This window comes from Brassica napus, chromosome A2, assembly GCF_020379485.1.
Source record: "Brassica napus cultivar Da-Ae chromosome A2, Da-Ae, whole genome shotgun sequence".
Classification (NCBI taxonomy): Eukaryota; Viridiplantae; Streptophyta; class Magnoliopsida; order Brassicales; family Brassicaceae; genus Brassica; species Brassica napus.
In genome coordinates this window covers 3,971,968-3,991,917 of record NC_063435.1, presented here as the reverse complement: position 1 = coordinate 3,991,917, position 19,950 = coordinate 3,971,968, and the positions used below count along the sequence as shown (strand labels likewise).

The window sequence follows — 19,950 nt, the reverse complement described above, 5'->3', positions numbered from 1 at the left end:
AGATTGATTCGACATAGATTCCTTCTATCAAGAACCAGGTTCATATCTAAACTCAATCATCCACTATTTCTTCTGAAGATTCTTCAGTGTAGGAATCTTAATTTATTGGATCAAACCAACAATAATTTTCAGAGATAGGTATGGTGCAAATTTCTATGAGCTAGTAATGTTGCTATGTGAACTTGATGATTGTCACAATGTCATTTACAGAGAGGCTTGACGCTAAGAGGACATGATCTTCTCTTCATACTCAGAGTATGAGAGCACCATAATCAATGGTATGAGGAAGGAGTTCTCATAAATGGATTAGTTGCAACTAATCCATTTTTGAGAACTCCTTCCTCATACTATTGATGGAGTTGTTCTGATACTCTTTCCTTTTACCATTAGCAAGCTCAGAGCAGCTTTAACAAAAAACATGATCTTCATGGTAGATGATGACACATGCAACAACTGACTCTAACTGACCTTGAAACTTCCCCTCACAGTCTTTGTTGATCTTCATCAGAAACCATACCGGCCCTATCCGATTTAGTTGAATTGTTTGGTTTGGTGGCAAAGTGAAAATAACTTTAGTAACCAAATGAGTTCAAAATATTGAACTCTGTTTCAGCAACTGTAATGGAGAAGCTCAAGCCTTTCAACTCTTTTATTTACTGATAACTGACAAATCATTACACTTCAAATAAAATAACGTCCTCTCTTTTTTTTCTTTATGCCATTTGATACATAATGCTAAATGAACCTCTTCTGATACACTTCTGACTATGAACATAAATTATCTCATTGCTGCATGAAATTCTTCGTTTTCAAGGAATTAACAAAGTTGTCTAATGAGCTGCATGAGGAACCTCCACTTTTAACAGAGGCTTCCAACTTCTCTTTCAAATCAACAACACTCTTCCTCATCTCTGCTCCTACTTCATCCACAAGCAACCTCTTCACAGCTCTCTCCACAGCTTCTTTCTCCAGCTCTCCCTCCATCTGAATCCCATTTCTCCAAGTACTCTCTAAGTACCTCGCATTCACTTTCTGGTCACCTGTAAAAGGCCTACAGATCATTGGAACACCTTCCCCAATGCTCTCTAGCGTCGAGTTCCATCCACAGTGACTCCAAAACCCTCCTACAGCAGGATGTCTGAGAACTTCCATCTGCGGCGCCCATTTCACAATGTAACCTCTCTCTGAAACCAACTTGCTGAACTCCTCCGGTAAGGACTCTGTCCACTCCGAGGGAGGAATGGAACCGGGTCTGATCACCCACAAGAAAGGTTGGTTGCTATTACTCAACCCCCAAGCCATCTCCAAGGCGTCTTTGGTTTCCATTAGAGCTAAGCTTCCCAAGCTTATGTATATAACTGATCTTGGTTTCTGCATGTTCAACCACTCGATGCAGCTTCTGTCCTCTTCTAGCAGACTAGATGGTGCAGAAGCTGCAATGTGAAGCGGACCAATGGGATATACCGGAACTTGTAGTTCTTGTTGCAACCGTGCCAAAGACAAGCTCTCTAGACAGCTCGCTGAGTTGATGATAACAGCGGAAGCTGTTCCAGTGTTAACGGTTTCACTGTAAACCCTGAGCATACTCTCTATTGGCCCAAATGCTGAAGTTGGTAGATCCTTGTACCTTAGAGGATGCAACCCTGGAAACAACTTGTCTTGCATTTCAACATCTGCATAGTACACAAAACCAAACAGCATTTAGACTGGTCTTAATGGATTTTAAAACGAAGGTAAAAAGTAGGCATGCGGTTCGGTTTTTTCGGTTCCGTTATTTTTGGTTCGGCCACAATTCTACTGAAATGAACCAAAATGAAAATTGGTTCGGTTCGGTTTTCAGTTTATAATTTTTTTCCAGAAATAAGCGATTGTTGGGATTTATGTAAGATTTCGATATAATTATTTAAAATATTAGTTGTTAAAAAAAAAATTATTTAAAATATTAGGATAATTTTGTCTTTTTAAAAATTCGGTTATTTTTGGTTAGTTCAGTTATTTCGGTTAATTTTAGTTTTTTAATTTTTTTTATTTTATTTTTCTAAATCGCAAATGAACTGAAAACCGAATTATTTTTCAAAATAATACCGAACTAAATCGTAACCAAACCAAAAATTGAAAATTTATGTTTGGTCCGGTTCGGACAAAGTCCCCAGGCCTAGTACTAAAGAGGCTAAGAATCTTGGTTACCTTTCATGTCGATCAAGAACTTCTCTGCGTTGACTTTGGCTAAAACAGAGCGGCAGAGAAAGGCAGTAGCACTTGTAGTACTGAAGACAACACTCGGAATTTGAAACTCAATAGCTGCAGCTTTCGAGAAATGCATGTACTCATCATAGACAACGCAAACAACCTCATCATGGTCACCTTGTTCCTTCAGCAGTTGACCTAAACATTGCTTAAAAGTCGCCTCGCAGATTTGATTGAGCTTCATCAAAAACTGGAGTGGACCGAGGTTTTTGAGATCAGACTCGGTTAAACTGCCTGGGATGGTGAGAAAGTGAAAATCAGAGAAGTCTTTGGAAGAGGTAACTCGATTGTACTGTGTCTGAACAACAGTGATGGAGAAGCCTTTGGAGTGAAGAGCTTTCCCGAGTTGCATAATAGGAGTGACATGACCTTGCGCTGGAACTGGAACTAAAACAATTCTTCTCTTCACTCGCTTTTCTTCCTCCATTCTTTCACCTTGATCTGGTCTGAATCTGATATGTAGGTCGAGAGACATTCGCTGTTCCTCTGGTCTGAAGATTTTATTTCTTTATTCATAACTAGAAAGAAGTCGAAGGCTTTAAATTCATAACCAGGACCAGGACCAGCACATTGCACAAACACGTGGCCGTGGCTGGACTTTCAGTTAAAGGTTTACTTTGTCTTTTTAATACAAGTCTATATACGAAAATAATAGCCAACAAACTTTCCCAACTACCATCATTGGTGTACAAACTGAACAGAAGCAATCACCATTCCCTGAGTTCTCTGGTTCGAGCTCTGCTAACTGCTCTGCTGCAACCCTTGCAAGAGTAATGCTCCCATGATTCATTCCTACACGCACCTAACGAAGGGCCCCACACAAAAAAAATCTAGCTGCATTAGCATTAGTCTTGATCATATCATAGGCTTCAACAAGCTTTCCTGCTCGGCCCAAAAGATCCACCATACAAGCATAAAGCTCTAATCTCTTCAAAGCCATGAGTTAACATCTGTTTAAAAGTGACCATCCAAAAACATCACCTCACATTACCAGAGATCATAGCATTGAACACAACCAAATCGTGAACACCTTCATCATATTCTCTACCTTACCGAAATTCGAATACATATTAACAAGCGAGATATAAAGATACCAAAAGAGTCCTGGTAATAACCAGTAATGTCTCTCTTAGGCATTTCATCGAACACCTTCTTAGCATCTGCAACTTCTCCACATTTCACCTAATAAGCTAAGCTGAAATTCACATCAAGCGAGAAGTCCCAGATGTCACCAATGATGATCATGAATCTTTCTTCCTCGGAAAAAGAGCAATCTGTTCATGGGTGAAGATCAAAGCTTCAAACTTTATCAAACAAGAACAAAGCTAACCGTTCTAATTAGACAAGAACGATATCGGTTTATAGTAAACCGGAAACCAGAAAGACCGGTTAAGAGAAAACCGAATTCGATTATCCAAAAAGGAAGACACTCGATCCATTGAGACAAGAGGAAAAACTATGTTCGCAACATCTTCGGTTCTGTCTCCAACATCACAAAGTCTCTTCCTTTCCTCTCATCTTCCTCAAATTCAATTCCTTTATCCGATAAAATTTCTGGGTTTTCCCGTAACGAACCGGTGCTACGTCGGCGGTTCGTTCTATAACCGACGGAGCTGTGATGAAAGACGACGGAGGAATCGAGTCATAGTACCACGAGCTAGAGCCTCCTCTCCTTACGAGGTTCTTGGTGTGTCCCCATCAGCGACTCCTCAAGATATAAAGAGGGCTTACCGTAAACTTGCTCTCAAGTATCATCCTGATGTTAACAAAGAGGTTACTTTTCGAATTTGGAACTATGTATGATGCTTTTATATGTTATGTGTGCATCTCTGAGTATTGAGTCTTTGCGTTGGTGTTATTTTGGTGTTACAGGCAAATGCGCAGGAGAAGTTTCTGAGGATAAAACATGCGTACACCACTTTGATTAACTCTGAGTCACGGCGTAAGTACGGTTCAGATACTCGTGCTTCTGGTTACTCCTCTACGGGTCAAACAACAAGCAGGAAAAGCAACAGTCAAGTCGAGGAAGATTTCTATGGACTTGGTAAAAACCCTGACTAACCACCCATGATGAATAATACACCATTAAGTTAGTGAAATGTGGTTGTTTTAAAGATCCTGCTTTGTAAAGTGGGAAACGTATTAGTTGAAGCATAGTGCTATAGAATCTAGCCAAGAGCATATTTATTTGACAATGTGCATAGTGTTTGGAAATTTAATGTGAAATTTGAGGCACCCTTTAATGGCTGTGGTTAGAAGTCATGTTGTGAGGTGTTCTCTCTCATGTGCTTAGGTTGATTGAGGACAGTGTTATCTTATGCACAAGCACACTTTATAATGCAGGTGAATTCGTGAAGGATGTTCAAATAACAATAGGTAGACGCAACCTGTTTGAAATCTATTTTCTTTCTGTCTTTAGATTGTTTTTTTCTTTTTGCACGTCTAGAGTTTTGATGCAAAGGACATTGTAGTAAATTGTCTACTTAGAAGGCTCACTTTCTGTGGTATATTGACAGGGGATTTCTTCAAAGATCTTCAAGAAGAGTTTAAGAACTGGGAAGCTAGTGCGTCTTCACAAGGGAAACCTAAAAGTCTTTGGGAGGAACTAGCGGTAAGACCGAACAACTACTGATAACTCGGAGTACTTAGTGCGTATCAAATATGAATCTGAACTAAAGAGCTTGGATCTTCCCTTTGTTTTAATAGTTTTAGCTTAACCTTGTAACTAGGACATAGGAGAAACAGATTATATAGAAACCTGGTTCATTCAATATGGTAATGTCTATAGTGAGACTAAAACCGGTGTTGGATCTTTCTGATTCACATGTTTCCTTATCACTCTTTTCTCTCAGGAAATTGGGGAAGAGTTTGTGGAGTTTCTTGAGAAAGAACTTAACATAAGCGATGAAGACAATGATGATGGATCAAGCAAAAATGGAGAAAGGTTTGATTTTGAAGAAAGCTCGAAATCACCAGGGAATAATAGTAATAGCACGAAGAACAGTATAGAAGACAACATTGATGAGATTGAAGCAACGCTAGCTCAGTTGAAAAAAGATCTTGGCTTGCAATAATAATAATCTCAAAAGTTGCAGTGAAATGTTCTCTTTTCTTTAGCTGGTTTAGATATTCTGATGTTTTTTTCTTTCAAGCCATGAAAGATTTTGTCTCTACAGGTGTTAAGAACGTGTATATGTTATAGAATATTGTTTCATGAAAGCAAATTAGGTTTTATATAGATGAGATCATGATTTACATAATTTTTAATTCTATAGTAACTTTCTTTCAAAAAAAGGTAAAAAAATTTAGATTGGCTGGTAGGGGCAAGTAACACAAGGTGCAGTATCACACCATTGTACTCGGAACTTGAAGCACTCATTTGAATTGTGGAATGCTTGATATTTTTCAACCAATCATAGTAATCTTGGAATGCTTGATATTTTTCCACAAATCATAGTAATCTTCGGAAGATTACTATGATTTGGTGAAGATAATTTTTTTTTTTTTTTTTTTTGGTGAAGATAATTTTTAAACCAAAAGAGTGACATGGGTTTGCAATATACATGGAAGAGTATACAAGAATAGATTCATCACAATTTGTGATCATACATGTGACTCAAACTCAAAATATAAAGGCAGACATACTTGCTTCGGAGTCGACTATTTCATATCGTACGCATATATGGAGTTTCATGTTTGGTTCAGAGTTTTGATAGAGTCTGTATCATTGATGACAACAAGATTGAGCTGGAAAATGCCAAAGTCAATCCTAGTTCTAGTAGTAATAATAATCACTAATCCTAAATGAACTATAATCAATCAATCAACAAAAGCTAGACATTATCTGTTACAAAAAAAAAACAATAGATAAGGAAATTCCATATATGATTTACAACGGAAGAAAGGAAACCTTACCAGGTATATTTTCCTAATGGGAGAAGGTATATTAAAACAAAAGCTTAAACTAGTATAAATACTCCACAAATCACAACACTTTATAAAAATTTGATCAACCTCTAATATACAATGGCAAACGTAGATTCCTTTTCAACGTCGACGATGCTCAATGCTTTACAACATATCTGTTTTGCCGCACCCGTACGTGGCCGTGGAAAAAAAGAATACGTCCCCACCAAGAGAAACCATGATCATCGAGAAGGATGAACAAGTCGAAGGCATGGATATAGAAGAAGAAGAAGATTGGATAGAAGATCTCATGGGAATATACGCGTCAAAGGGATTAGAAGCTGTTCTCACCATGATCATTTATTCCAAGGATCAAAAACCACCACCACCAACATCCGCTCGTCTTGGAGACATATCTATACTGACAGAATTGGATGAAGAGTGGACCCAAGAGTTGACACGTGATGAAGACCAATTAGCTTACAATGTGCAACAGATGGATCAAGATTATATTAGTTGACTTCTTCTCTACTTTATGACAAGCTTAATATCATCTTTGATGGAGAGACACAAACTGAAGAAGATCCACGAATTATATTGTAGTTAGTAGTGTTCGTTAGTAGTTTGTTTCTAATTATGTACTTAAGTTTTTCATCAAACAGTTATGAAATCAATTCTGCGTTCTTCTTCCTTTGTTTTTTTCTTCCGTGTCCTGAAAGAAAATGGTCTGAAAATCAATTTCCTACAAACACAAATTACCAAACAGTGTATTAAATCAGCCATAACAATGTTGGTTCAAGCAACAGGATAAGAGAATCTTGACCAAGATGTGCCAAAGGGTTCATAGATATTGAGTTGCTTGGAACATAAGCTTAACGGAACACACTAAATAATAATCTATGAGGTCAAACTTAAAGTGTATAAGACCTCGAAGATTTCACAGAGTCAAGATTAAGTGTAACGGCTTAATTGTCTCGATAATTTAAAAGATCATTGTATGTCTGCTTGGAAATTATGGTTGCAATCAGCAATGTGTTTCCAGCTTTCTACATATCCGCTGAAAATTTCAAACCAACCATGAAAAAATGCAGAGGATGGTTAGTGTTTTAGATTCTGTGAAATCCTAAATCCATTTAAGGATTCAAATTGAGATCCATGTAACTATAGTAGTATGATCAAACACTTTTAAGTAAAATTCATGTATACTCACTCATATACCATCTATATAGCCAAAAGGGCTCAAGTAACAGATGCAGAGAGAAAGCAAAATGTTGATTAATGTTAAACGATATACCAAGAAGAGAGTAAGTGATGCGAATAGACCCTGTTGGTATTACACTTGCATAAATTTTTGACAATCTTAGATTTGGTTTCTTTAGTTATAGTGGTCAATATTAATTTGCAAGTTTAATTTATTTGATTTGATCTTATGGAATTATATTACTTTTCGACACTGGATGCTCGTCTGGCCATAAATTTAGTTGGTCAATATTTGTGTGTCTATATTTGGCCTATTACCTTATTTATCACACAAAAAAATATTATAAATACTATTGGGTCATTGAGTCTTTAGATCCAAAATCAAAAATGAGTTATCTCTTCTTTTTTTTGTTAGTTCTTGCTATGTATTTTGGTTTTAAGGAAAGTTCTGGATGTGCTCCAAACACTTTACAATTCAAAAACCACCTTGGAGCTGGTCATTTACTCATTGTCAAATGTCAACTGCTGGAACAACAGACGCGTAACCCAAGGTGCCATTTATGTATTACCCCATACCATATACAGCTTTCCGGTTAAGGAGAAAGGATCAAATAGAATAGTATGGAAATGTGAATTAAAGGATGCAAAGAATAAAAAATATCTTATAATATGGAGAGCATATAGAGGAGCCGCCCTACCTCGATGTGGTCAGATTCACGAATATATTGCTGAACTTAAAGGTGTTTCCTTAGTGAGAAATAATAAACCGGTTAAAGAATTCTTTACTTGGACTAAATACTAGTATATTTACCAACGTTAAGTTGGTCTAGTGGTAAAGGAGTTACGGTTGTACCGACCGCTATTTGGGTTCAATTTACGCTGGGAAAAACTATTTACAATGCTTGGGTTCCCGGTAAAGAAGTGAAATCACCTTTTTTTTACCAAAAAAAAACTAGTATATTTCTTCTTGTTCTTATGAAACTAGTATTTATGAAGCTGATTTTTTTATGTGCCTTGCACATTAAGTCATTTACTTTTTAATTTTGGAGTTATAATATAAATAAGAATAATAAAGCATGTATCAATCTGCTAAGTAATAATAATTATAAAGTATGAGTTTATTTGAAATCAATATTGTTGAATTATGTTGAAGACAAAGGTAAAATTCACAAACACGAAAATAGAATAAAAACAGTTGGGATTTATCTTTGAAAATTCCCATAATACTCAACATGATAATAACACCACAAAATCCCCACAAAGAAGAAAAATCCATGAGGAATATAATAATAAAACCAAACATATCATCACAAATAAAACCATGTGAGTGATATGCAAGTGAGGCAAAACGACAGGGCATTACGAACAAAACCAACTTTACATAAAAGTATAAAACAAACGAAGCTCAAAAAATCTTGGCACGAAAAAAATGAAAATTACCCTCGCCATTGCCAAAAAAAATATACTCCAACGACCTCGCCATGCACATATATATATTTACTTTCCCTTTAAAGTATCAACACTCCACAGATCTCAACACTTTCTCATTCTCTACAATCACACAACAAAACCCCTTACTAACTCCGCAGAGTTAACCTATATATATAATGGCGAACGGCGCCGATCCCTTTCCGATGACGACACCGCCCCGTTCAGCCGCCGCAAGAGCATCCGTCGAACAAGAGTCTCCTGTGGTTCCTCCTCCTCCAAGATTCATCCCACCAAGAAGATTCGTCAATCTTACCGAAGAGAATCGATCGTTAATCAACTCACTTCGCTCTGCAACCTCTACACTTCAAGAAACGGACACGTGCATGCGATCGTTGCGCAACTTAATGACTAGCGAAGAAGACGGTGGTGCGGCTCAGTTTAGAGAGGTGATCTCAGAGTTAGAAGCAGCCGATCTTCGGAGGATGGCCTGGTTCCTGACGTCACACTCTGGTTACTTCTTGACCATCGCAAGAAACAAGAACGGCTCCTACCGCCTACAGAAGCTCCTCGGGAAATCAAACGACGTGGACACCTTATTCTTCGCCGCTTTCTTCCGCAGCTTCCTCGACATCATGACCGACAAGGAGGCGTCATTCGTTTTCATTCAAGGGCTGAGAGTTTTCAGCAACGTGATGAAGGAGGCATTGTTCCCCCACATTCTCGAGCACGCGGTTGATCTGGCGTGTGACCAACACGGCTGCGTCGCGCTAAACCGTTGCATAACCGAGTTGGACGATCCTTACTGCAGAATCTTTTTCTTGTACGCGGTCGTGGTGAACGCCCTCCCCTTCAGCTACCATGCTTACGGGAACTTCGTGGTGCAACACGTGCTTGACCTAAATGACTTGCAATGCACGCGTAACATTGCTGTTAACCTCCGTGGACACTGCGTTGAGCTTTCGTTCGAGAGGTATGGAAGCTATATCATGGAGAAGCTTTTGGATACGAAGGAGTCGATGGTTGTGGTGGTGGAAGAGCTTTTGAAGTGCGAAGGAGGTAGGTTGGTGAGACTGGCGAGGGGTACGTATGGGAACTTCGTGGTGTACAAGGCACTTAAAGTCGCGCAGGCGGAGATTGCTACTAGGGATGATCTGTTTTGGGGTTTGGTGAATAAGCTCAAGCCTTTTCGTGATCTCTTGGGTGCGTCTTGCTCTTACACCATTGCAACATTCTTGGACTCGATTGATTAGGTTTCTCTCCAACTAGTTAATGCTAGGTTCTATTGCTACGACATATGCTGAAAGCTCTGAGGTTTTATGGTTTCTTAACTAAACTCTTGTAATGAGATATTTGGTGTTTGTACTGAAATCTATTGTTTAACCAAACCAAGTTTTCAATTCAATAACAGACGGCACAAATTTCAAAGTAAATGAGGAACCAAAAAGCTTTGTTGATGAATTCAATCATTCACAAATGTAAGGCTTATTTAAAAGCTTGTTTCAAGAGTACAAAACAAAATGATGAAAGGACAAGAGAGAACACTTCTCTTTTGATGTTATTAGAATAGGGTTTGAAAGCGGAAGCACTGGCGCAATAGTTTTCATAAACAAGTGATCACCTGAAACACAAAGCAAGAGAAGAGCAGAGTTAGTGTTTATAACCAAACCACGCAAGGATTCAGATTGGGACTCTCTGTCATAGATAACACGGTTTTTAGAGACAAGAAACAGATTATGCGGAGAAATCAAACATTAGGCATTAAGATTTAGAACACAGTACTGCTAGTTGCTAGTTAAGAGACATTAATCAAATCATATTCAGATTCTAAATCATTTCACAAATCGTAAATGAACATTGAAATGATTGATCGAGAGAGTAAGAATGAGCATTACCGCCTGTGTTGTTGGACGAACTTTGAGTTCTTGGCGTCTTCCTCTGCAAATCAATCAAATAATTAGGGTTTCCACATCAATCGAATCACTAGACACACAAATACAATAACAAAAATCTCGGATATATCCGATCCGATTCAACACAATACGGATTGATTCTGAAATTTCCAGAGAAGATCGGCCAGATCTGAAAAGGACTTACCAGTGAATCCAGCGGTGAGCTTGGTGATGAGGACGCCGGTTACGGCGAATCCGGTGAGGAACGGCCAGGTACGTTTCCATTCCCTCTTGAAGAACACGGGCCATGGATCGAACAACCTCATTTCTCTCCTCTCTAAAACTTCGGCTCCTGTTGACTGCTTCGAATAGACGATCGATGAAAGTGACGAGTGATAGATGACTTATATTGGATCAAAATTCGTTATGGATCAAATATTTTTAATGGGCCACATCCAAAACCGGCCCAGTAAAAATCGTTATTTATAAAAAATATATTGCTTTGAAATGGCGACTGCGTTTCAAGCACTACAATCGTTGATCGCCGGTGAAAGAGCTTTCATTGTCATAGCCAAGGGCTCATAGCCGTCGTTTCACCACCGGTGATATCCCATGCATCATCCTTCTCACGAAAGATCTGTTCATTTGTACATCTGGAAAATGCTCTATTTAGGTGTTGTCCGTTTCTTCATTTCGTCTATGCATCATATCGGATGCAATTATGTTGGTTTGTTTTTTATTTTCTAACTTACATTTTCATCTAGGTGAACTTGTTAATGAAACAATTAAAATATATTTTTAAAATTTTTGGCCAGAAAATAGCATTTTTACAGTTTTGGTAGAAAATAATTTTTGAGGACTATAAGTCAATGTTTAACTTGGTTGTGCTCAGAACCGCTCATGATACTTATGTAGTCAATGGCTAATACAACGTGTTCCAAATAGGTACCCTGATGATGCTTATGATCGTAGATGGCTTAATTTCTTTTTGAAGAGTTGGTCACAGATTTCTACTACTCTAGAAGTGGGCAATGATAACGATTATGATCCACCTAAAAAGGCGCTTGCAGCGGCTGCTACGCCATCCAATGCTAGTGCGCCGTTGACAATCAGTTGGACACCCCCTAATCCTGGTGACCAGTATTACTTGTACAGCCACTTCGCTGAGATACAAGATTTACAGGACAATGATACTAGGGAGTTTGACTTGTTATGGAACGGAGTTGTTAGTACTGAAACTATCATTCCTTCAAAGTTAGAGATAAATACTCTCCTGGATACTCCTCCGGAGACTTGCGGAGACGAGAGATGCAGGTAACAGCTAATAAAAACCTCAAGATCAACTCTTCCTCCTCTACTTAACGCTCTTGAGATCTACACGGTTATCAAGTTTCCACAATCGGAGACAAATGAAAATGACGGTATGTTACTTATTTTGATCACTTCTATGCAGATAACTTATCTTTCTTTGTATTGATGCTACATGGATTCAGTTTCACACAAAAGATTTGCTAGACAGTAATTATGCGTTTTATAAGAGATTATTGATTAGGCTGACCTATAGACCGATTTTTGAATGTCTAAGTCAATTTTTTTAAATTGGTTAAGCAAAATCGTTTTGTTTAGATCTGATTTGCTGTCTAGGCATAGGCCGACGCCTAGACACCGCCTAAACCGATTTTTAGAACAGTGGTTTCACATGTTAAGTCTCACATACTTAAACTTTACATCAGTGATTGCTATCAAGAACATTGAAGCTGCCTATGGATTGAGCAGAATCAGGTGGCAAGGAGATCCTTGCGTTCCTCAACAGTACGCATGGGATGGGTTGAACTGTAGTAACACCGAAAGTTCTACACCTCCAAGAATTACATCCTTGTAAGTCATAACATTACACACTCATATATATGTTTAATTACCTTCATAATATGTTAATATAATCATGCTTTTAAATCTACAGAAACTTGTCTTCAGCCGGGTTAACTGGAACCATAGCAGCAGCTATTCAAAACCTTACAAAACTAGAAAAACTGTAAGTATGTGTCTAATGTTGATCCAAGCCAAAAATAGTGGTTTTATCATGGACGTAGACTAATTATACCTTTTACTTTAATTTGTAAATAAACTTTAGAGACTTGTCAAATAACAAATTGACTGGAGTGGTGCCTGACTTTCTAGTCCAGATGAAACCTTTGGTGATCATGTACGCTGCTCAGCTTGTTTTGTATTACTTATTATTTGGGTCATGGGTCTTTATGCATGAAAATTGCTCTTCTTTAATAGAAATTTAAGCGGGAACGATCTTTATGGTAACATTCCTCAAGCTCTTCGAAGAAAGGGATTAGAGTTACTGTAAGAAACTTCCCAAATTCTTTTTGGTATTCCTCTGTTCGTAGGACTGTCCCTTTGTGAATTGATGCCTTGAACAACACTTCTTCTTGCAGAGTTGATGGAAACCCAAGGCTTTGTCTCTCTGGTTCATGCATAAAAGACTCCAACAAGAAACTTATAGTGATAGTTGTTGTATCAGTTGCTGCTGTGGTCATAAGCGTTGTTGTGTTGGTTCTTGTTTTAGTTCTCAAAAAGAAAAAGCCGTCGTCAGTGGAAGGTAATTTGCATGAGACTTCTCAAGAAATCAAATAACTACAAAATTCAGTGAATAATCTTTCTTTCATTCCCTACCCTTTCTTCTCTATAGCTCTACAGCTTCCACCGAGTACGCCAATGGTGAATGATGCATATGCGAATTCATCTGAACCATCAATCGAGATGAAAAAGAGAAGGTTTACTTATTCAGAGGTTATGAAAATGACCAATAATCTCCAAAGAGTTGTAGGGGAAGGTGGATTCGGTGTTGTGTTTCATGGTACACTAAATGGTTCTGAACAAGTAGCTATTAAAGTACTCTCTCAATCATCAAGTCAAGGCTATAAGCATTTTAAGGCAGAGGTATGCATAACTTTTAAAAAAACATTATATGATCAACTTAATTAGCTTGACAACCTTTATGTTATCTCTTGTTTCTCTTTCCCATGGGTGATTAGGTCGATCTTCTTCTACGAGTTCACCACACAAATTTGGTGAGCCTTGTTGGATATTGTGATGAAGGAGATCACTTGGCTCTTATATATGAGTTTATGCCAAATGGAGACTTAAGACAATATCTATCTGGTAAACTCTTGAATTTCTTCATGATTCAAGAATTTAGCTAGACTATATTTATACTTTCAAGAAAAAGAAAAATCTAAAGAATCAAACATTCAGGAAAACGTGGTGGCTCTTTTATCAGCTGGGCCAATCGGCTACGAATAGCTCTGGAGGCTGCACTAGGTTAGTACTAAGCTTTTTTTTTGTCAAAAGGTTAGTAGTCAGTTACTAAGCTTAGACAATGGATGAAGATTAGAATGACTTTCTTCTGGTGGATTTAACAAAACAGTCACTCGTTTGAAGAGGATCGGAATATTTACATTTTGGATGCACACCGCCTATTGTACATAGAGATATCAAAACTACAAACATATTGCTGGACGAACAGTTAAAGGCCAAGCTCGCCGATTTTGGCCTTTCGAGATCTTTCCCTGTCGGAGGTGAAACCCATGTTTCAACTGTTGTTGCCGGTACACCTGGATACCTTGATCCAGAGTAAGTTATCATTAGTCAACAACTACAATGTGGTAACTATGAGTTGTCATTTTCTTCTTCAGTGGTTTCAAGAGTATAGTAACCATTTAACTTACTTTGCAGATATTATAGAACGAGTCGGCTGGGTGAGAAAAGTGATGTGTACAGCTTCGGAATTGTGTTATTGGAGATGATCACAAACCAGCCCGTGATTGACCAATCCCGTCAAAAGTCTCACATAACACAATGGGTTGGGTTTATGCTTAACCGGGGAGATATTACTAAGATCATGGATCCAAACCTACACAAGGACTACGAGTCTCGTTCTGTTTGGAGGGCTCTTGAACTGGCCATGTCGTGTGTGAATCCTTCTTCGGTGAACCGACCAAACATGTCCCAAGTTGCTAATGAACTGAAAGAGTGACTTGTACCTGAAAAATCTATGAATATGGATTCTCAGAGTTCTCATGAAGTGAGCATGAGCTTTGACACTGGGATGTTTCCCAGGGCAAGATAGTTTGTATGTGCTACAATGTAACACGGCCCATGACCATGTAATAATATGTAACTGGATCAGTTTCTTTTTTTTTCATTTGTAAAATGTGTTTTGAGTCTTCTGGATCTGAACCCGATTTGTATATGAGTCTTATAATCACTGACTCTGTAAACCGTAGTGACATGCCGTGAATGTTGTTAATGATTACGCTTTTGGATATAGAGGCATGGCCCCAAACCAAAACAGAACCCATAAAGTTTCACTATTATGAAAGAGACTTTCTGAAGAGCTTTTGAACATGAGCTTGGCCACTTGGATATTCCTTGGGAAAAGTTAGGTTGTGTAGTAATTAACATATGGCCAGGACGTGTCCTCTAACAAATGTTTGCAGAGTTGTCTGCTTGCGGTGGTAATTTAGTGAGAAAAGAATAGGAAATTACGCTTGGAATTGATTATTCTTTGATGTAACAATATGTTCCATAACGTGCTTCTGGGTCAACTCTATATATTCTGGGACATTTTTTTCTTTCTTCCCCCGGGTGAATCTGGCACAAGAAACACACATTTTCACCATTGACCTAACAAAGTCTTTCTTTCTAGTGTATGATTTGGGTTTGGTTGTTTATTCCCTACTCGTTGCATGGTGGAAACACATTATTGTCTTGTAGAAAAAAAATTCTCTTAGTGTGCGATTTGGGTTATGCTGATTTATGTACTATTTATCTACCATGATAGCTTATCCACTCGTTTTCTTCATTTTTTTTCCTTGGGAGTTGAGAGAATATGGAGAGTTCTCTTGTGCTTTGGTTGATGCTAATTGCAACTTTGGCCATCATTCATAGTGTTCAAGCTCAAGACCAACAAGGTATCTTGTTTTATGTATATTACAAACGTTTTAGTAGTCAGAAATGAACTGTTTGTATGGTAAATTTTTTAAAATTCAACAGGATTTATCAGTTTGGATTGTGGGCTACCTGAGAACGAACAGTCTCCTTATAACGACACTACCACGGGGCTGAACTTCTCCTCGGACGCAACATTCATCCAGAGTGGGAAAACTGGTAAGATTCAGGCAAGTTCGGTGGGTAGATTAATGAAGCCATACACAACGGTGAGATATTTTCCAGATGGAACACGTAACTGCTACAGTCTGAACGTGCAGTCGTGGCGTAGATATTTGATCAGGGCTACATTTACTTATGGAAATTACGATGGGCTTAACGTTCAACCGGTGTTCGATCTTTATCTTGGACCTAATCTATGGGCCACTATAGATTTCGAAACAGATGTGAATGGTACACAGAAAGAAATCTTACACACCACAACATCAAACTCGTTGAATATTTGTCTTGTTAAGACCGGCGAAACTACACCGCTAATATCGACTTTGGAATTACGGCCAATGGAAAATAGTTGTTATATCACTAAATCTGGCTCCCTGTATCTACACCACCGGAGTTATCTTAGAAAGTCAGGATCTAATCTAAGGTGAGTCGAACTTCAGATGAAGAACGGCTCTTCTTGATTTAATTCTATATGTTTTCTTGTCTTTTGTACGTACCTTTGTGCTGTGATTTATTAAATAACATTTACATGAATAATAGACATAATCAATTTCTTAAACACCATTGTTTCCATGCAGGTACTCTAGCGATACCTACGATCGCATTTGGAGACCGTACTTTCAGATGGAATGGACCAACATTTCCACCGATCTGGACGTGTTCAGTTCCAACAAATATGCTCCACCCCAAGATGCACTAAAAAACGCTGCCACGCCTACTAATGCCAGCGCGCCACTGAAGATCGAATGGAGTTCAGCAAATCCTGATGCACAATATTACTTGTACACACACTTTGCTGAGCTCCAAGACTTGCAGGCAAATGAAACCAGGGAATTCAACATACTTTGGAATGGAGAAAATTATTATGGCCCTCTAACTCCTGGAAAGTATTCACTTACTATCCTTAGTCGGTCACCGAGAACTTGCGAAGGAGTGAGATGCAGTGTTCAGCTGATACGAACCAACATATCAACGCTTCCACCTCTACTTAATGCTTATGAAGTCTACACAGTCATTCAGTTTCCGCAGTCAGAAACCGATGAAAGCGACGGTGCGCACGTGACTTTCTTTTTCCAGTTTTATGCTTTCTTATTATACAGTAGAGCACTCAACACGGACAAACCTTTCTGACATCAGTGAGTGCTACAAGAAGCATTGCTGCCAGCTATGCGTTAAGTAGAATCAACTGGCAAGGTGATCCATGCTTCCCTCAGCAGCTTAGGTGGGACGGTTTAAACTGCACAAACGCGGATGTGTCCGTGCCACCAAGAATCACCTCTTTGTAAGTCAGAAAGTTTAGTATTACACTACTCACACGCACTCAAGTTTTGCTAGTAATTAACACTTTGAATGCGATTTTAAACATTTCACTAGAAACTTGTCTTCAAGTGGTTTAACTGGAACCATAGCAGCTGCCATTCAAAGTCTTACGCAACTAGAAAAACTGTAAGTATGAAGATATAAGGCGAGCGGGAAATTGGTATTCTATATTGGATAGGTCCTATATATGTATGGATGGGAATAAACTTGATTAACCTTCATGTCTTTATTCCTTCTTGCTAACATTAGGGACTTGTCGAACAATAACTTGACTGGAGGAGTGCCAGAGTTTCTAGGCAACATGAAATCTTTGATGTTCATGTAAGTTTTCTTAACATGTTTTCCAATGCTTTTTGAATTCCACTTCATATCACGGTCATATTTCACAGAAACTTGAGTGGGAACAATCTTAATGGATCAATTCCGCAAGCCTTACAAAGGAAAGGGCTGGAGCTAACGTAAGAAACTTTCCACATAGCTTTTGAAAAATTATCAATCATTATCAATCCTTTGGTACATTTGATGTCCTTAACAACAGTGTCAAAGGAAACCCAAGGCTTCGTGTCTCCGATTCAAGTAGAAAGCCACTTAAGAAGAAAGTTTTTGTGTCAATTGTTGCATCAGTTGCTTCTGCAGCCATTGCCATTGCTGTATTGCTTCTTTTCCTTGTACACATAAAGAAAAGATCAAAGGCTGTAGAAGGTATTTTCATGATAGACATCAAATAAGAAAACTTATAATCTTCTGAATGTCATTGCTCATTTACATTAGAAGAAGATAGATACAGATTAAGAAACATATGGTAACGTTCTTATTCTGATGAACAGATCTACCCCGGCCACAAAGTACGCCAACAGTGAATGATACATTTGCAAATAAGAACAGCAGAAGGTTCACATATTCAGAGGTCCTCAAAATGACAAATAACTTCCAAAGAGTTTTAGGTAAAGGAGGGTTCGGCATGGTGTATCACGGTTCTATAAACGGCTCTCAACAAGTGGCTGTTAAACTACTCTCTCAGTCTTCAACTCAAGGCTATAAAGAATTCAAAGCAGAGGTATTCATGTTTCTGCATCTTCCTAACTAAACGAATATTATCTGTTTTTAGCATCGGTTACGAATGTAAATATTTTATTGAAATGAATATTAACTCAGGTTGATCTTCTTCTAAGAGTTCACCATACAAATTTGGTGACCCTCGTCGGGTATTGCTATGAAGGAGATCACTTGGCCCTCATCTATGAGTTTCTGCCTAATGGAGACTTGAAACAACATTTGTCTGGTAAGATTTTTCTAGTTATTTCACGAAGAGCATTAACTTTTGAAACTTAGAATACTCTAGCTAGTAGATATGATAATCTAATATACAGGAAAAGGAGGTAGACCTATCATCAACTGGAGAATTCGACTACAGATAGCTTTGGAGGCAGCGTTAGGTTGGTACTAAGTTAAAATCCTTTAAGATAAGATATCGATTCAATTAGGTTTACAACAAATCAATACATGGTTCCAATGCATAGGACTGGAGTACTTACATATTGGATGCACACCACCAATGGTTCATAGAGATGTCAAAACTGCAAACATATTGTTAGATGAGAATTTCAAGACCAAACTCGCTGATTTTGGGCTCTCAAGATCTTTCCAAGGTGGATGTGAATCTCAGGATTCAACAGTGATTGCTGGTACTTGTGGATACCTTGATCCTGAGTAAGTTTCTTTTACTATTTTAAAATACAAACACACGTTTGATCTTGATTTTTCTACACCTTCTTCAATGGTTAAATAGTATATACCATGTTTTTGTTTTTGCAGATATTGCCGTACAAGTCGGTTGGCTGAGAAGAGTGATGTATATAGTTACGGGGTCGTGTTATTGGAGATGATCACAAACCAACCTGTGATTTCTGAAAAGTGTCACATAGCAGAATGGGTTGGCTCTACGCTTAAGAGAGGTGATATAACTGAGATCATGGATCCAAACCTTGGCGGGGCTTATGACTCTAACTCTGCGTGGAGAGCTGTTGAGCTGGCAATGTTATGCGCTGATCCTTTTTCCTCAAAACGACCAACCATGTCTCAGGTTATTAGCGAGTTAAAAGAGTGTATTGTGTGTGAAAACTCGAGGATGAATAACAATGGAGGGATAGAATCTCAACAAGTGAGCATTGTCTTGGATACTTCGGTGGGTCCTGGAGCAAGATAGTTTTGATGTTGTCTACCTATTGTACCAATATGGAATTAAAAGTCAATTAGTCATTTGGCTTTGAGAAATTGAAAAATCTCATATTCTATGTTCTTTGGTGATTTTTGGTTTCATCGTGTCTTGAGCACATGTCAATTTGTTTTAAGTGTACTGCTTGTGAGTTACCTAAACTCAAGTTCCTGAGAGAATTTGAACTTTAAGTATGAGTTATGATTAGAGTTACTCTTAATAAATAGTGTTTAGTCCCTTCTGGAACTTGTTTCTTCTTATATACTTTTGTTTGAATGATAGCTCCTTTGGAAGTGTAAAGATGCATATCGTGTGTGACTCAAGAAAACCAATGTTGTACCAAATATGACACGGTCCTATATCAACTTCTCTATAAAGAAAAACTAAAAGAAACAGAAAATGGTTGTAATCTCTTCTCTTTGACTTATCTCTGCCCTTAAACGAAATAATATGTTACTAGTCAAACAAAGAAAGTAGATTCCTGTTGGACTAGTCTTAATATAATTGAGTCTTCGTCTTTGATGTAATAGTTCCTTCTTAAATCTTAACGTGATTCTGTCT

The 19,950-nt window shown here is 38.2% G+C and overlaps 5 protein-coding genes and 1 pseudogene across 6 annotated transcripts; 4 read left to right on the top strand and 2 right to left on the bottom strand.

The window, feature by feature from the left end:
• Nucleotides 1-634: 634 nt before the first annotated feature.
• LOC106447203 (UDP-glycosyltransferase 76E1-like) lies at nt 635-3,610 on the bottom strand. Its single transcript, XM_048750287.1, has 2 exons — nt 2,188-3,610; nt 635-1,673 (listed from the first exon to the last, which is right to left on the bottom strand). Exons 1-2 carry the CDS (start codon nt 2,720-2,722, stop codon nt 784-786), a joined length of 1,425 nt encoding a protein of 474 aa, XP_048606244.1. The 5' UTR covers nt 2,723-3,610; the 3' UTR covers nt 635-783.
• A 57-nt stretch (nt 3,611-3,667) lies between these two features.
• Nucleotides 3,668-5,507, top strand: LOC111211399 (dnaJ homolog subfamily B member 8). 2 transcript variants are annotated; one of them, XM_048750293.1, is made up of 5 exons: nt 3,680-4,020; nt 4,120-4,291; nt 4,591-4,623; nt 4,764-4,858; nt 5,100-5,507. In XM_048750293.1, the coding sequence occupies exons 1-5, from the start codon at nt 3,706-3,708 to the stop codon at nt 5,319-5,321; spliced, it is 837 nt and encodes a 278-aa protein (XP_048606250.1). In that variant the 5' UTR covers nt 3,680-3,705; the 3' UTR covers nt 5,322-5,507. The 2 variants fall into 2 exon arrangements, with proteins under 2 accessions (XP_048606255.1, XP_048606250.1); XM_048750298.1 differs by lacking the exon at nt 4,591-4,623 and having other exon boundaries at nt 3,668-4,020.
• A 3,249-nt stretch (nt 5,508-8,756) lies between these two features.
• On the top strand, nt 8,757-10,291 carry LOC106386457 (pumilio homolog 18-like). Its single transcript, XM_013826309.3, has one exon. It carries the CDS (start codon nt 8,961-8,963, stop codon nt 10,032-10,034), a length of 1,074 nt encoding a protein of 357 aa, XP_013681763.1. The 5' UTR covers nt 8,757-8,960; the 3' UTR covers nt 10,035-10,291.
• A 381-nt stretch (nt 10,292-10,672) lies between these two features.
• LOC106386469 (ATP synthase small subunit 6-A, mitochondrial) lies at nt 10,673-11,105 on the bottom strand. Its single transcript, XM_013826315.2, has 2 exons — nt 10,879-11,105; nt 10,673-10,719 (listed from the first exon to the last, which is right to left on the bottom strand). The coding sequence occupies exons 1-2, from the start codon at nt 10,997-10,999 to the stop codon at nt 10,673-10,675; spliced, it is 168 nt and encodes a 55-aa protein (XP_013681769.1). The 5' UTR covers nt 11,000-11,105.
• Nucleotides 11,106-11,285: 180 nt separating this feature from the next.
• On the top strand, nt 11,286-14,962 carry LOC106407347 (annotated as a pseudogene).
• Nucleotides 14,963-15,423: 461 nt separating this feature from the next.
• Nucleotides 15,424-19,668, top strand: LOC106387039 (receptor-like protein kinase At5g59670). Its single transcript, XM_013826860.3, has 13 exons — nt 15,424-15,655; nt 15,738-16,278; nt 16,433-16,905; nt 16,992-17,136; nt 17,229-17,300; nt 17,424-17,495; nt 17,564-17,632; nt 17,713-17,876; nt 18,002-18,231; nt 18,330-18,456; nt 18,545-18,610; nt 18,695-18,884; nt 18,990-19,668. Exons 1-13 carry the CDS (start codon nt 15,574-15,576, stop codon nt 19,378-19,380), a joined length of 2,622 nt encoding a protein of 873 aa, XP_013682314.2. The 5' UTR covers nt 15,424-15,573; the 3' UTR covers nt 19,381-19,668.
• Nucleotides 19,669-19,950: the final 282 nt, after the last annotated feature.